At 45.7% G+C, this 18,532-nt stretch overlaps 1 protein-coding gene across 2 annotated transcripts in view; it reads left to right on the forward strand.

Moving 5' to 3' along the window:
- Positions 1 to 17,733, forward strand: part of LOC106574121 (tyrosine-protein kinase RYK) — a 144,338-nt gene extending 126,605 nt beyond the window's left edge. For both annotated transcript variants that reach the window (XM_014149734.3, XM_014149735.3), the window contains 4 exons: positions 7,060 to 7,169; positions 11,776 to 11,935; positions 13,908 to 14,044; positions 16,111 to 17,733. In XM_014149734.3, the coding sequence (XP_014005209.1) occupies positions 7,060 to 7,169; positions 11,776 to 11,935; positions 13,908 to 14,044; positions 16,111 to 16,222 (519 nt within the window). In that variant the 3' untranslated portion in view covers positions 16,223 to 17,733. The remainder of the gene's footprint in view (positions 1 to 7,059; positions 7,170 to 11,775; positions 11,936 to 13,907; positions 14,045 to 16,110) is intronic.
- The last annotated feature ends 799 nt before the right edge of the window (positions 17,734 to 18,532 follow it).

Here is an 18,532-nt window from a genome sequence, read left to right on the forward strand (position 1 = left end):
TGAGGCTACATCCCAAGTGGCACACTCTTTCATATATAGTGCACTACTTTTGACCCATGGGGCTTTGGTCGAAAGTAGTGCACTAATATACAGGACAGGAGGCACCTTGAAGTGTCTGGAAAACCCTATTATTGCAGTCTCTCTACCATGACGAGCCTGATTTTAAAGTGGCACTCCAGTCTCATTTTTCACCTCATTTAACAGCTGATTTCCTTTAACAAAAAGGTACATCTCAATAGGTGGTCCATGTATGTCATGACATCACCAGCGGGCCTTTCCTCTGTTGCTCTCTGTTGTTCCTCAAGCAAGGGGGGGGGGGGGGCATGACATCACAGGGTTCCCATCAATCAGATCAACTCTTTGAATGCTCTTCTCCCCACCCCCTCTCTGATTCAGAGGGGTTAAATGTGGAAGAGACATTTCAGTTGAATGCAGTCAGTTGTACATCTGACTAGGTATCCTTTGAAGTTTGCACTATTTTGTGTTTTAATGTGTTTGTGCTTTCCTGTATTTATACTTGGGATTTTCAACAGGAAAGTTTTTTTTATTTATAAAAAAATTAAACTCTAGAGGACATTTTTTTAAATAAAAAATCTGAAACCAGTACCAAACGTTATGGCTAAATGCCTCTTTGTCCCAGCTTTTTGGTTTGAGCCAGAGACGGATGTCCAGGTTGAAGCTTCCTGCCTTCTTGTGGTTTAACGATGCTTTAACGTTGGCAGGCAGTTCATACGAGTTGAGTCACGCTGCCAGATCAGATCACAGCACGTTAAACAGCTGTAAATGTCTTTCAGCTGTGTGCGTCGGAGCATCCAGGGCCCACAGTGATCATCAAAGACCTGATGGTGTACATAAACACTAAGAGGCATGCTCCTGCACAAGCTAGTCTTTCCCTGCTGGGTATTAACACACACACACCTCTCTGCAGGGTATTAACACACACACACACACACCTCTCTGCAGGGTATTAACACACACACACACACACCTCTCTGCAGGGTATTAACACACACACACACCTCTCTGCAGGGTATTAACACACACACACACCTCTCTGCAGGGTATTAACACACACACACCTCTCTGCAGGGTATTAACACACACACACCCCCCTCTCTGCAGGGTATTAACACACACACACACACCCCTCTCTGCAGGGTATTAACACACACACACCTCTCTGCAGGGTATTAACACACACACACCTCTCTCTGTAGGGTATTAACACACACACACCTCTCTGCAGGGTATTAACACACACACACACCCCTCTCTGCAGGGTATTAACACACACACACACACCCCTCTCTGCAGGGTATTAAAACACACACACACACCTCTCTGCAGGGTATTAAAAACACACACACACACCTCTCTGCAGGGTATTAACACACACCCCTCTCTGCAGGGTATTAACACACACCCCTCTCTGCAGGGTATTAACACACACCCCTCTCTGCAGGGTATTAACACACACACCCCTCTCTGCAGGGTATTAACACACACACCCCTCTCTGCAGGGTATTAACACACACACACACACACCCCTCTCTGCAGGGTATTAACCTCTATGGGCTAGGTGGGATGGCGCGATTTTCAAAACCTTAAAAATCCTATTACTTCAATTTCTCAAACATATGACTATTTTACAGCCATTTAAAGACAAGACTCTCGTTAATCTAACCACACTGTCCGATTTCAAAAAGGCTTTACAACGAAAGCAAAACATTAGATTATGTCAGCAGAGTACCAAGCCAGAAATAATCAGACACCCATTTTTCAAGCCAGCATATAATGTCACCAAAACCCAGAAGACAGCTAAATGCAGCACTCACCTTTGATGATCTTCATCAGATGACAACCCTAGGACATTATGTTATACAATACATGCATGTTTTGTTCAATCAAGTTCATATTTATATCAAAAACCAGCTTTTTACATTAGCATGTGACGTTCAGAACTAGCATACCCCCCGCAAACTTCCGGGGAATTCGCTAACATTTTACTAAATTACTCACGATAAACGTTCACAAAAAGCATAACAATTATTTTAAGAATTATAGATACAGACCTCCTCTATGCACTCGATATGTCCGATTTTAAAATAGCTTTTTGGTGAAAGCACATTTTGCAATATTCTAAGTACATAGCCCAGGCATCACGGGCTCGCTATTTAGACACCCGGCAAGTTTAGCACTCACCATAATCATATTTACTATTATAAAAGTTTGATTACCTTTTGTTGTCTTCGTCAGAATGCACACCCAGGACTGCTACTTCAATAACAAATGTTGGTTTGGTCCAAAATAATCCATCGTTATATCCGAATAGCGGCGTTTTGTTCGTGCGTTCCAGACACTATCCGAAATAGTAAAGAAGTGTCGCGCGCATGGCGCAATTCGTGACAATAAAATTCTAAATATTCCATTACCGTACTTCGAAGCATGTCAACCGCTGTTTAAAATCAATTTTTATGCCATTTTTCTCGTAGAAAAGCGTTAATATTCCGACAGGGAATCTCCTTTTCGGCAAACAGAGGAAAAAATCCCAAAGGCGGGGGCGGTCAGGGTCACGCGCATAAGCCCAGTGTCCCTTGATCGGCCACTTGAGAAAGGCGATAATGTGTTTCAGCCTGGGGCTGGAATGACGACATTCTGTTTTTTCCCGGGCTCTGAGCGCCTATGGACGACGTGGGAAGTGTCACGTTAGAGCAGAGATCCTTAGTAAATGATAGAGATGGAAAAGAAGTTCAAGAAATGGTCAGACAGGCCACTTCCTGTAAAGGAATCTCTCAGGTTTTGACCTGCCATTTGAGTTCTGTTATACTCACAGACACCATTCAAACAGTTTTAGAAACTTTAGGGTGTTTTCTATCCATATGTAATAAGTATATGCATATTCTAATTACTGGGTAGGAGTGGTAACCAGATTAAATCGGGTATGTTTTTTATCCAGCCGTGTCAATACTGCCCCCTAGCCCTAACAGGTTAACACACACACACACACACACCTCTCTGCAGCGTATTAACACACACACACACACACACCCCTCTCTGCAGGGTATTACACACACACACACACACACACCTCTCTGCAGGGTATTAACACACACACACACCTCTCTGCAGCGTATTAACACACACACACACACACCCCTCTCTGCAGGGTATTAACACACACACACACACCCCTCTCTGCAGGTATTAACACACACACACACACACACACACACACACACACACCCCTCTCTGCAGGGTATTAACACACACACACACACCCCTCTCTGCAGGGTATTAACACACACACACACACCTCTCTGCAGGGTATTAACACACACACACACACCCCTCTCTGCAGGTATTAACACACACACACACACCTCTCTGCAGCGTATTAACACACACACACACACCCCTCTCTGCAGGGTATTAACACACACACACACACCCCTCTCTGCAGGTATTAACACACACACACACACACACCCCTCTCTGCAGGGTATTAACACACACACACACCTCTCTGCAGGGTATTAACACACACACACACACCTCTCTGCAGGGTATTAACACACACACACCCCTCTGCAGGGTATTAACACACACACACACACCCCTCTCTGCAGGTATTAACACACACACACACACACACACACACACACACCCCTCTCTGCAGGGTATTAACACACACACACCCCTCTCTGCAGGGTATTAACACACACACACACCTCTCTGCGGGGTATTAACACACACACACACCTCTCTGCATGGTATTAACACACACACACCCCTCTGCAGGCTATTAACACACACACACACACACCCCTCTCTGCAGGGTATTAACACACACACCACCTCTCTGCAGGGTATTAACACACACACACCCCTCTCTGCAGGGTATTAACACACACACCCCTCTCTGCAGGGTATTAACAGCGTGTCGTCTGCTAGCTGTCTGTTCTTTTTCTAAGTGAACCACGAGATGTTTAGGTACATAGACATCCGCTAGGCTAAGCTACAGTAGATAGACCTGATCTGCTGTTAATGTACACACCGCTAGGCTAAACTACAGTAGATAGACCTGATCTGCTGTTAATATACACACCGCTAGGCTAAACTACAGTAGTTAGACCTGATCTGCTGTTAATGTACACACCGCTAGGCTAAGCTACGTCTCAACTCAGACGTCAAGCCATCCGGGCTAATCAGACAGGTAACAGGATGGACATGAAGCAGACTGTTTCCTCCTGTCTCACTGCACAGTCTGTGTCCCCATTGACAACCTATTGCCTACATAGTGCATTACTTTTGACCAAAGCATATGGGCCCTGGTCAGAAGCAATGCACTATTTAGGGAATAGGGTGCCACTTGGGACACAGCCTCTGTTTTCCTGTATTAGCCAGGGGTTATTCTGGTTTGTCTCAGTGGGAACCTCCTAAACAGACCATTGGCCCCTTCCCTGTCTGTAAAACTTCATAGCTGATCTTTCGATTGTGTAATGTTAGTGTTTCAAAAAGCCTCCTAGATAAATCCTAGTCCTATCTCTGTAGGAGGGGTGGTATAATCTCTGTAGGAGGGGTGGTATAATCTCTGTAGGAGGGGTGGTATAATCTCTGTAGGAGGGGTGGTTTAATCTCTGTAGGATCGGTGGTATAATCTCTGTAGGAGGGGTGGTATAATCTCTGTAGGAGGGGTGGTTTAATCTCTGTAGGAGGGGTGTTATAATCTCTGTAGGAGGGGTGGTATAATCTCTGTAGGAGGGGTGGTATAATCTCTGTAGGAGGGGTGGTATAATCTCTGTAGGGGGGTGGTATAATCTCTGTAGGAGGGGTGGTATAATCTCTGTAGGAGGGGTGGTATAATCTCTGTAGGAGGGGTGTTATAATCTCTGTAGGAGGGGTGGTATAATCTCTGTAGGAGGGGTGGTATAATCTCTGTAGGAGGGGTGGTATAATCTCTGTAGGAGGAGTGGTATAATCTCTGTAGGAGGGGTGGTATAATCTCTGTAGGAGGGGTGGTATAATCTCTGTAGGAGGGGTGGTTCAATCTCTGTAGGAGGGGTGGTATAATCTCTGTAGGGGGGGTGGTATAATCTCTGTAGGGGGGTGGTATAATCTCTGTAGGGGTGGTGGTATAATCTCTGTGGGGGTGTGGTATAATCTCTGTGGGGGGGTGGTATAATCTCTGTAGGGGGGGTGGTATAATCTCTGTAGGAGGGGTGGTATAATCTCTGTAGGAGGGGTGGTATAATCTCTGTAGGAGGGGTGGTATAATCTCTGTAGGAGGGGTGGTTTAATCTCTGTAGGGGGGTGGTATAATCTCTGTGGGGGGTGGTATAATCTCTGTAGGGGTGGTGGTATAATCTCTGTAGGGGTGTGGTATAATCTCTGTAGGGGGGGTGGTATAATCTCTGTGGGGGGGGTGGTATAATCTCTGTAGGGGGGGTGGTATAATCTCTGTAGGGGTGGTGGTATAATCTCTGTAGGGGTGTGGTATAATCTCTGTAGGGGGGTGGTATAATCTCTGTGGGGGGGTGGTATAATCTCTGTAGGGGGGGTGGTATAATCTCTGTAGGGGGGGTGGTATAATCTCTGTAGGGGGGGTGGTTTAATCTCTAGGGGGGGTGGTATAATCTCTGTAGGGGGGTGGTATAATCTCTGTGGGGGGGTGGTATAATCTCTGTGGGGGGGGTCGTATAATCTCTGTAGGAGGGGTGGTTTAATCTCTGTAGGAGGGGTTGTTTAATCTCTGTAGGAGGGGTGGTATAATCTCTTTAGGGGGGTGGTATAATCTCTGTAGGGGGGGTGGTTTAATCTCTAGGGGGGGTGGTTTAATCTCTGTAGGGGGGGGTGGTATAATCTCTGTAGGGGGGGTGGTATAATCTCTGTAGGGGGGGTGGTATAATCTCTGTGGGGGGGGTCGTATAATCTCTGTAGGGGGGGTGGTATAATCTTTGTAGGGGGGGTGGTTTAATCTCTGTAGGGGGGTGGTATAATCTCTGTAGGGGTGGTGGTTTAATCTCTGTAGGGGGGTGGTATAATCTCTGTAGGAGGGGTGGTATAATCTCTGTAGGAGGGGTGGTTTAATCTCTGTAGGGGGTGGTGGTATAATCTCTGTAGGAGGGGTGGTATAATCTCTGTAGGGCGGGTGGTATAATCTCTGTAGGGGGGTGGTGGTATAATCTCTGTAGGGGGGTGGTGGTATAATCTCTGTAGGGGGGGTGGTTTAATCTCTTTAGGGGGTGGTTTAATCTCTGTAGGAGGGGTGGTATAATCTCTGTGGGGGGGTGGTATAATCTCTGTAGGAGGGGTGGTATAATCTCTGTAGGAGGGGTGGTTTAATCTCTGTAGGAGGGGTGGTATAATCTCTGTAGGAGGGGTGGTATAATCTCTGTAGGAGGGGTGGTATAATCTCTGTAGGAGGGGTGGTATAATCTCTGTGGGGGGTGGTATAATCTCTGTAGGAGGGGTGGTATAATCTCTGTAGGAGGGGTGGTATAATCTCTGTAGGAGGGGTGGTATAATCTCTGTAGGAGGGGTGGTATAATCTCTGTAGGAGGGGTGGTATAATCTCTGTAGGGGGGGTGGTATAATCTCTGTAGGAGGGGTGGTATAATCTCTGTAGGAGGGGTGGTTTAATCTCTGTAGGAGGGGTGGTATAATCTCTTTAGGGGGTCGGTTTAATCTGTAATGATTTAAAAGTTCACCTACCAGGCTAGTCCTCTGAATATCCACTTTCGGTCTCTGTCGGTCTCTCTCTCTCGGTCTCTGTCTTTCTCTCGGTCTCTCTTTCTCTCTCATCCATATACTTACATGTACATATTCTCATTCACCCCTTTAGATTTGTGTGTATTAGGTAGTTGTTGTGGGAATTGTTAGATTACATGTTAGATATTTACTGCACTGTCGGAACTAGAAGCACAAGCATTTCGCTACACTCGCATTAACATCTGCTAACCATGTGTATGTAACAAATAAAATTTGATTTGTCTTTCTCTCAGTGTCTCTCTGCTCTCAATCTATATATGTGTTTTATTTTCTCTCCTCTTTCCTCTCTAGGCCATCTCCCAGCAGGACTTAGTCCACATGGCAATCCAGATAGCATGCGGGATGAGCTACCTGGCCAGAAGAGAGGTCATCCACAAAGACCTAGCCTCCAGGAACTGTGTGTGAGTATCTGGTGACGGTCCGTCTTGTGTTACAGCTAATATACCATTTATAAAACCTACAGAAAGTCTTGAGTATCAACTATTGTGTTGATGGTTTTGTATATTCTGCGAAGAGTTGCACCCAAAAGTTTTGTTTAATTTAGTTTAAAAAAAAAATTCTTTCATCATGAATGATACAAATATGAAAATTGCCTTCCTGGTTCTAGATCAATGAGACACACAGTTTATACAGTACCAGTCAAAAGTTTGGACACACCTACTCATTCAAGGGTTTTTCTTTATTTGTACTATTTTCAACACAGTAGAATAATAGTGAAGACATCGAAACTATGAAATAACACATGGAATCATGTAGTAACTAACCAAACAAGTGTTAAACAAATCTAAATATATTTTAGATTCTTCAAAGTAGCCACCTTTTGCCCTGATGACAGCTTTGCACACTCTTGGCATTCTCTCAACTAGCTACACCTGGAATGCTTTTCCAACAGTCTTGGAGGAGTTCCCACATATGCTGAGCACTTTTTGGCTGCTTTTCCTTCACACTGCGGTCCAACTCAATTGGGTTGAGGTCGGGTGATTGTGGAGGTCAGGTCATCTGATGCTGCACTCCATCACTCCCCTTCTTGGTAAAATAGCCAGTACACAGCCTGGAGGTGTGTTGGGTCATTGTCCTGTTGAAAAACAAATGATAGTAAGCCCAAACCTAAGCCCAAACCAGATGGGATGGCGTATCACTGCAGAACACTGTGGTAGCCATGCTGGTTAAGTGTGCCTTGAATTCTAAATAAATCACTGACGGTGTCACCATCAAAGCACCATTACCACCTCCTCCTCCATGCTTCACGGTGGGAACCACACATGCAGAGACCATCCGTTCACCTACTCTGTGTCTCACAAAGACACGGCGGTTGGAACCAAACATCTCAAATTTGGACTCATCAGAACAAAGGACAAATTTCCACCGGTCTAATGTCCATTGCTCGTGTTTCTTGGTCCAAGCAAGTCTCTTCTTATTATTGGTGTCCTTTAGTAGTGGTTTCTTTGCAGCAATTCGACCATGAAGGCCTGATTCACACAGTCTCCTCTGAACAGTTGATGTTGAGATGTGTCTGATACTTGAACTCTGTGAAGCTTTTATCTGGGCTGTAATTTCTGAGGCTGCTAACTCTAATGAACTTATCCTCTGCAGCAGAGGTAACTCTGGGTCTTCCTGTGGCGGTCCTCATGAGAGCCAGTTTTATCATAGCACTTGATGTTTTTGCGACTGCACTTGAAGAAACTTTAAAATTCTTGAAAGTCAAAGAAGACTCAAGCCTGTAATCGCTGCCAAAGGTGCTTCAACAAAGTACAGAGTAAAGGGTCTGAATACTTATGTAAATGTAATATTTCAGTTTGTATTTTTACACATTCGCGTAAAAATTCTAAAAACCTGTTTTTGCTTTGCCGTTATGGGTTATTGTGTGTGGATTGATGAGGGGGGGAAAACAATTGAATAATTTTTAGGCTGTAACATAACAAAATGGGGAAAAAGTAAAGGGGTCTGAATACTTTTCGAATGCACTGTATCTACCTCAAATACCTAGTACCCCTGCACATTGATCTGGTACTTCCTGTATATAGCTCCACATTGATCTGGTACTCCCTGTATATAGCTCCACATTGATCTGGTACTTCCTGTATATAGCTCCACATTGATCTGGTACTTCCCTGTATATAGCTCCACATTGATCTGTATTGGTACTCCCTGTATATAGCTCCACATTGATCTGGTACTTCCTGTATATAGCTCCACATTGATCTGGTACTGGTACTCCCTGTATATAGCTCCACATTGATCTGGTACTGGTACTTCCTGTATATAGCTCCACATTGATCTGGTACTTCCTGTATATAGCTCCACATTGATCTGGTACTCCCTGTATATAGCTCCACATTGATCTGGTACGTCCTGTATATAGCTCCACATTGATCTGGTACTTCCTGTATATAGCTCCACATTGATCTGGTACTTCCTGTATATAGCTCCACATTGATCTGGTACTCCCTGTATATAGCTCCACATTGATCTGGTATTGGTACTCCCTGTATATAGCTCCACATTGATCTGGTACTTCCTGTATATAGCTCCACATTGATCTGGTACTGGTACTCCCTGTATATAGCTCCACATTGATCTGGTACTGGTACTTCCTGTATATAGCTCCACATTGATCTGGTACTTCCTGTATATAGCTCCACATTGATCTGGTACTCCCTGTATATAGCTCCACATTGATCTGGTACTTCCTGTATATAGCTCCACATTGATCTGGTACTTCCTGTATATAGCTCCACATTGATCTGGTACTTCCTGTATATAGCTCCACATTGATCTGGTACTTCCTGTATGTAGCTCCACATTGATCTGGTACTTCCTGTATATAGCTCCACATTGATCTGGTACTTCCTGTATATAGCTCCACATTGATCTGGTACTTCCTGTATATAGCTCCACATTGATCTGGTACTTCCTGTATATAGCTCCACATTGATCTGGTACTCCCTGTATGTAGCTCCACATTGATCTGGTATTGGTACTCCCTGTATATAGCTCCACATTGATCTGGTACTGGTACTTCCTGTATATAGCTCCACATTGATCTGGTACTGGTACTTCCTGTATATAGCTCCACATTGATCTGGTACTTCCTGTATATAGCACCACATTGATCTGGTACTTCCTGTATATAGCACCACATTGATCTGGTACTTCCTGTATATAGCTCCACATTGATCTGGTACTTCCTGTATATAGCTCCACATTGATCTGGTACTTCCTGTATATAGCTCCACATTGATCTGGTACTTCCTGTATATAGCTCCACATTGATCTGGTACTGGTACTTCCTGTATATAGCTCCACATTGATCTGGTACTTCCTGTATATAGCTCCACATTGATCTGGTACTTCCTGTATATAGTTCCACATTGATCTGGTACTTCCTGTATATAGCTCCACATTGATCTGGTACTTCCTGTATATAGCTGTACATTGATCTGGTACTTCCTGTATATAGCTCCACATTGATCTGGTACTGGTACTCCCTGTATATAGCTCCACATTGATCTGGTACTTCCTGTATATAGCTCCACATTGATCTGGTACTGGTACTTCCTGTATATAGCTCCACATTGATCTGGTACTCCCTGTATATAGCTCCACATTGATCTGGTACTTCCTGTATATAGCTCCACATTGATCTGGTACTTCCTGTATATAGCTCCACATTGATCTGGTACTCCCTGTATATAGCTCCACATTGATCTGGTACTTCCTGTATATAGCTCCACATTGATCTGGTACTCCCTGTATATAGCTCCACATTGATCTGGTACTTCCTGTATATAGTTCCACATTGATCTGGTACTGGTACTTCCTGTATATAGCTCCACATTGATCTGGTACTCCCTGTATATAGCTCCACATTGATCTGGTACTCCCTGTATATAGCTCCACAGTGATCTGGTACTTCCTGTATATAGCTCCACAGTGATCTGGTACTTCCTGTATATAGCTCCACATTGATCTGGTACTTCCTGTATATAGCTCCACAGTGATCTGGTACTTCCTGTATATAGCTCCACATTGATCTGGTACTTCCTGTATATAGTTCCACATTGATCTGGTACTGGTACTTCCTGTATATAGCTCCACATTGATCTTGTACTCCCTGTATATAGCTCCACATTGATCTGGTACTCCCTGTATATAGCTCCACAGTGATCTGGTACTTCCTGTATATAGCTCCACAGTGATCTGGTACTTCCTGTATATAGCTCCACATTGATCTGGTACTTCCTGTATATAGCTCCACATTGATCTGGTACTTCCTGTATATAGCTCCACAGTGATCTGGTACTTCCTGTATATAGCTCCACATTGATCTGGTACTTCCTGTATATAGCGCCACAGTGATCTGGTACTTCCTGTATATAGCTCCACAGTGATCTGGTACTTCCTGTATATAGCTCCACAGTGATCTGGTACTTCCTGTATATAGCTCCACAGTGATCTGGTACTTCCTGTATATAGCTCCACAGTGATCTGGTACTTCCTGTATATAGCTCCACATTGATCTGGTACTTCCTGTATATAGCTCCACATTGATCTGGTACTTCCTGTATATAGCTCCACAGTGATCTGGTACTTCTTGTATATAGCTCCACATTGATCTGGTACTTCCTGTATATAGCTCCACAGTGATCTGGTACTTCCTGTATATAGCTCCACAGTGATCTGGTACTTCCTGTATATAGCTCCACAGTGATCTGGTACTTCCTGTATATAGCTCCACATTGATCTGGTACTTCCTGTATATAGCTCCACATTGATCTGGTACTTCCTGTATACAGCTCCACAGTGATCTGGTACTTCCTGTATTTAATTCCATTCTTGTGAATTTTATTCGTCATGTTACTATAGAATAATTTTTTTCTCTGCATCGCAGGGAAGGTCTCGAAGCAAGCATTTCACAGTAAAGTCTACAACCCGTTGTATTCGCTGCGTGTCGTACAAAAAGTCTATTGAAGAAGGTTAACCTTGTTCTCCCCTCCTCCCTGGTAGTATTGACAACAGCATGCAGGTGAAGATCTGTGACAACGCCCTGTCCAGAGACCTGTTCCCCATGGACTACCACTGTCTGGGAGACAACGAGAACAGGCCGGTCCGCTGGATGGCCCTGGAGAGCCTGCTCAACAATGACTTCTCTACTGCTAGTGATGTGGTGAGAGCACGCACGCACACACACACACACACACACACACACACACACACACACACACACACACACACACACACACACACACACACACAGCTACTGTAGACAGTCAGGAAGCTAGCTCAGGTTTCATGGGATTCTACTTTTATAGAATGAGCCAGATTTCCCTCATACCTCACCTCCTCATTCCTACTGTGGCTCTGGTGCTCTCCCTCTGCACCCCTCCCTCCCTCCCTTCGCACCCCTCCCTCTGGGGTTAAATCATCCCCTCTCTCTGGGGTTAAATCATCCTCTCTCTCTGGGGTTAAATCATCCCCTCCCTCTGGGGTTAAATCATCCCCTCTCTCTGGGGTTAAATCATCCCCTCCCTCTGGGGTTAAATCATCCCCTCTCTCTGGGGTTAAATCATCCCCTCCCTCTTGGGTTAAATCATCCCCTCCCTCTGGGGTTAAATCATCCCCTCTCTCTGGGGTTAAATCATCCCCTCTCTCTGGGGTTAAATCATCCCCTCTCTCTGGGGTTAAATTATCCCCTCTCTCTGGGGTTAAATCATCCCCTCCCTCTTGGGTTAAATCATCCCCTCTCTCTGGGGTTAAATCATCCCCTCCCTCTGGGGTTAAATCATCCCCTCCCTCTGGGGTTAAATCATCCCCTCCCTCTGGGGTTAAATCATCCCCTCCCTCTGGGGTTAAATCATCCCCTCCCTCTGGAGTTAAATCATCCCCTCCCTCTAGGGTTAAATCATCCCCTCCCTCTGGGGTTAAATCATCCCCTCTCTCTGGGGTTAAATCATCCCCTCCCTCTGGGGTTAAATCATCCCCTCTCTCTGGGGTTAAATCATCCCTCTCTCTGGGGTTAAATCATCCCCTCCCTCTCTTTAAATCATCCACTCCCTGTCAGGACTTCCTCTAAAGCTCGCTGGGTCATAGGTTACGACACACTGTTAATACTGTTAATGAACCAGAGTCATACACACACACACACACACACACACACACGTAGTCACGTCACGATGACTCTCAAGTGGTGGTAGTCGGCACCGTTTCCTTCTGAGTCACACAGTGAAGATTAAAAGGACACAACTCACACTTTCTCCTAAATCTTTCATTGATGTCAAAGGGTGATTTTTCACAGAGCGCGTGTCTCAAGTCTGTCTACCGCCCCCCCTCAAATGATCTTCTGGTTCAACTCCCATTGTTATATGGCCTTTTGTAGAACACTGGCCAATCTTCTGAAGATGACTGATGAATGAATCGCTGATTTGTTTCCAAAACCGTAATTATGTTTATATGATCGACGTTCATATTTATATTCTACTGGACTAGTCTTCTCAGGGTTCTGTTGTTTGGAACTAGGACGTGGATTAAAAGCTCAAGTTAGATTGATTCAGTATGTTGAGAGTTGTAGCCAGTAGCTACCATGGTCCTGATGTCTTCCTGTTCTCCAGCACTGCAGGGTCCTTATCAAAACTTCTAACAACAATGTTTTCTGAACTTGGTATACATTTTTCCCGCTATATTTCCTTGCTTTGTTCAGCCGTTGGTGCTGTGCAGAACATAACTTACCTTGACATTGATCTCACACCGAGAGACCTTGACCCTAATGAACCACAATACCACCTGATTTTAAAATCATATGTAATGCAGATTACTGTGTGTTTTGTCCAGCTGTCTCTGAGTCCTAGTTTGTGTTCGTCTGCCTACATGTGTAGCTAATGTTGCACAGAAACAATGGTCAGTAGAGATGGTACACAATACATATGACTTTTACTGTATGTGTCATCCTGTCCATCCCAAATTTAATAGAATTACTAGAATGAGAAAAACCCCTCAGAGAGACATTCTAGTAATTGTATTTCTATAGTCCGTTCTGCTCTGTGGTCTGACCTATAACCTCTGACCTTGTAGTCTAACCTCTGACCTTGTAGTCTAACCTCTGACCTTGTAGTCTAACCTCTGACCTTGTCCCTGTTCCTCAGTGGGCGTTTGGTGTGACCCTGTGGGAGTTGATGACCTTGGGACAGACTCCCTACGTCGATATCGACCCCTTCGAGATGGCAGCCTATCTGAAGGATGGATACAGAATAGCACAGCCAATCAACTGTCCCGATGAACTGTAAGTAAAAAAAAAAAAAAAAGTAAAAAAGCTGGGGCCAATCAACTGTCCCAATTTTAACTGAAACACACACCTGGTTCTCATGTCCAATCTGATTAGGGCTGTTAAGCTGTTTTTGTCTTTTAATTGATTCAGTTTCATCACTTCATCACGGTCGACTGTGGGAACCCTCCGGAGGGCCCGACGGGTCGACTGTAGAACCCTCCGGAGGGCCCGACGGGTCGACTGTAGAACCCTCCGGAGGGCCCGACGGGTCGACTGTAGAACCCTCCGGAGGGCCCGACGGGTCGACTGTAGAACCCTCCGGAGGGCCCGACGGGTCGACTGTAGAACCCTCCGGAGGGCCCGACGGGTCGACTGTAGAACCCTCCGGAGGGCCCGACGGGTCGACTGTAGAACCCTCCGGAGGGCCCGACGGGTCGACTGTAGAACCCTCCGGGGGGCCCGACGGGTCGACTGTAGAACCCTCCGGGGGGGCCGACGGGTCGACTGTAGAACCCTCCGGGGGGCCCGACGGGTCGACTGTAGAACCCTCCGGAGGGCCCGACGGGTCGACTGTAGAACCCTCCAGAGGGCCCGACGGGTCGACTGTAGAACCCTCCGGAGGGCCCGACGGGTCGACTGTAGAACCCTCCGGAGGGCCCGACGGGTCGACTGTAGAACCCTCCGGAGGGCCCGACGGGTCGACTGTAGAACCCTCCGGAGGGCCCGACGGGTCGACTGTAGAACCCTCCGGGGGGCCCGACGGGTCGACTGTAGAACCCTCCGGAGGGCCCGACGGGTCGACTGTAGAACCCTCCGGGGGGCCCGACGGGTCGACTGTAGAACCCTCCGGGGGGCCCGACGGGTCGACTGTAGAACCCTCCGGGGGGGTCGACGGGTCCTGTAACTCTCACACACACGGTCTCTATTTGCATGGATTATGCTAGAAACGTCCAGCAGCAGCCAGTCATCCATCTATCGACATCATTCGTTACTGAGTCTCATCCTGACCCATGTGGTTCCCGTTCCAAATCCCACCCTATATCCTATGAAGTGCACTACGTAGTGTCAAACGTAATGCACTATAGGGCATAGGGGGCCATTTGGAACGCATAGAAGGAACCACAAGGGTCAGGGCTCTGAGGCTGTGATCCAAATTACATCCTATTCTCTACTAGTGCACTACGTTCGACCCGTGGTGCTGCACCAATGGTAGTATGGTGACCCGTGGTGCTGCACCAATGGTAGTATGGTGACCCGTGGTGCTGCACCAATGGGAGTATGGTGACCCGTGGTGCTGCACCAATGGGAGTATGGTGACCCGTGGTGCTGCACCAATGGTAGTATGGTGACCCGTGGTGCTGCACCAATGGGAGTATGGTGACCCGTGGTGCTGCACCAATGGTAGTATGGTGACCCGTGGTGCTGCACCAATGGTAGTATGGTGACCCGTGGTGCTGCACCAATGATAGTATGGTGACCCGTGGTGCTGCACCAATGGGAGTATGGTGACCCGTGGTGCTGCACCAATGGGAGTATGGTGACCCGTGGTGCTGCACCAATGGGAGTATGGTGACCCGTGGTGCTGCACCAATGGGAGTATGGTGACCCGTGGTGCTGCACCAATGGGAGTATGGTGACCCGTGGTGCTGCACCAATGGGAGTATGGTGACCCGTGGTGCTGCACCAATGGGAGTATGGTGACCCGTGGTGCTGCACCAATGGTAGTATGGTGACCCGTGGTGCTGCACCAATGATAATATGGTGTATTGTGTTTTCTTATTCATGGTTTCTCTGATGACCTGTGGTAGTGAGTGTCCTTGGGATTGTGAGCCTTAAATTCACAAATATTGAAATGTGATCAGCAGTTTTTGTATAATTTTTTTTGTGCATGTTGTGCTCTTTAGATCACATTTTGAAGTCCTTCTGGGTTAAGTCACTCTGGATAAGAGCGTCTGCTAAGTGACGTAAATGTTTTGATTCAACATTACGCTGTGCAATGAGCTAGTCTAAATGTCTCGTGTGAGTGCACCTGCTGACCTAGCTAATTCTCTGTTTCTCTCTCTCTCTCGTTCTCTCTGTAGGTTTGCAGTGATGGCGTGTTGCTGGGCCCTGGATCCAGAGGAGAGGCCTAAGTTCCAGCAGTTGGTCCAGTGTCTGACGGAGTTTCATGCGGCGTTGGGGGCGTACGTGTAAAATCCACCCCCCAGGCTTGTGTACGGACCAGTCTGAAAGGACCAGCAGGCCCAGGAGTTACTGAACAGCACTAATCACCATGAGAAATACATTTACAAACCTTGTGCCTTATTAAAAAGAAAGAACAGACTTTCATCGTCATGACAATGTTTTGTAAAGTATAGATTTTTTTTTCTGTATGTCTGTTGAATCACATTTCCGTTGTGTAGTCGAAGTGGAAATAATTGGTATTTCTGGAGGCTTCAAGCTGTTCTCTCAGCCAAGTACCAAGGATTCTCTTTCTGAGGTTGTCATATTTTCCCAGCATGCATCACAAGCTTCCAGAATAAGACCTATGAAAGAAGACCCACAAGGACGTTGCCGCCATTTTCCTAACGAGTACACCCTGAGGACCTGTTTTTGAAGACACACCATGCTAATATGTTGTTTCTACAGTTGTTTTGTTTTGTATCTTAGAGAATTAGAGATGTACATTTGTGGTTGTAGATCTGTTTTCAGTGAGAGGTTTGACAACACACCAGATTAAGCTTTAATGTACAGTACAGTGGTAGGGTACCAAAATGGACAGAGGGTCTCAAATTGCACCCTAGTCCCTACATAGACCTCTGGTCTAAAGTGGTGCACTATATAGGGAATAGGGTGCAATTTCGGGACTTGGATAGAGCTTTGTCTGCGTACTATAGAGATGCTGTTTCTTTCTGTCATGGTGTGGTAAACTCATGGTAGGCTTCTCGAGGGATCGAACGGTCAGTCGCTAAGGCCTAAGCGGATCTAATCTGCTGTGGACTTGTTGTGGATAATGACTTGTGCTGTTTGTCTCTTGTCTCGTCTGTCCTGATCTCCACTGAAGGACCTACTGAACATTCATTCATTTCCCTTTACCTTGGGAGACATGGCAATGAAGCGGCGTAGCTGACGATATTGTCGTCCCATCCCATGATCCTCAGCATCTGTTCCAAGTCAGTGTGGTGTGGACCAGCCTGGATGCCTATTACAGGCCTGCGACGGTACACTACATACCCTGAATGGACTTGCTATATACAAGATTTGTGTTGTGTCTTCCACCATCGTCCTCCTTTTGGATGTTCACTATCCACAACTATCAATTCCAATCTCACAAATATCTGGGGAAGAAATATCTAACAAGATTGTCATTATTATTATTCCTTGTTTTTTACTTCGATGGTTCTGTCAGAACAAAACCCAGGTTGCCAAACACACGCTGTTTTGAGAACGAGAAAATACGACTTTATACTAGAACACTAATAATCACTGTGAAAAATCAGAATAACTGCCAACCCTGGCAACATTACGGCCAAGCTCTGGTCCAAGGCGTGACGTGCTGCTTGTTCATGCTGAGCCCTTTTACCAGAGCAATATCACGGCCTAATATTATTTTCACATCTAAAATCTGTCTGATTTTGTCTTCAAGATCACTGCATGTTAAATTAAAGGGTATTCATTCTGTCAACTGAAATTCATAGAAATTAAACGGGCTTTTCATTTTCTTATTCATGTGGTCTGTCTCATTTTATTTCAAAGACTGGTTCATCTTAAATGACACCCCTATTCCCTTTATAGTGCACTACTTTGGGCCCACAGAGTTCTGGTACAAAGTAGTTCACTATGGGCCCGATTCAGACTTAGGATTTTTTTTTTTACTCGGCAAGTCTGTTAAGAACAAATTCTTATTTTACAATGACCGCCTAGGAACAGTGCGTTAACTGCCTTGTTCAGGGGGCAGAACTACAGATTTTGTACCTTGTCAGCTCAGGGATTCGATCTTGCAACCTTTCGGTTGCTAGTCCAACGCTCTAACCACTAGGCTACCCTGCCCCCCTCTTTAACCAGAGCGATATCACACCAATCTGGCAACATCATGACCTAATCTTATTTTCATCTACATCTTACCTACGCACTTCTCAGTAGTTGATATTCAGACTTACCTTACGGAGGTGTGTAATGGGCTTTGCAGGCCTAGTTTCCTTTGCGCGTTGAGTAGATTTTATTCTAACTGTTGAAAACCCTCCCATTTGCTTGCCAACTGTTAGCACTGTACCGTCGTTTGGCGCATTGGCTGCAGAAGCCTATAGCTTGGGTCTCCACATTTTCATCTCAAGTTGTAAGGCACAGCGTTTCATAGACTTCACTGTGGAAAAGGTGATATGTTGATATGCTTTAGTTTGCTGCTATATGACCGGGTTTCACATTTGTCTCCAGAGTTTACAAGGTAAAATAGATCTAAAACATTTATATCTACAATTCCCTTCTCCAAACGGATGACTCCCTTTACCTAGCTGTTATCAATAG

This window comes from Salmo salar, chromosome 16, assembly GCF_965601325.2.
Source record: "Salmo salar chromosome 16, fSalSal1, whole genome shotgun sequence".
NCBI lineage: Eukaryota > Metazoa > Chordata > Actinopteri > Salmoniformes > Salmonidae > Salmo > Salmo salar.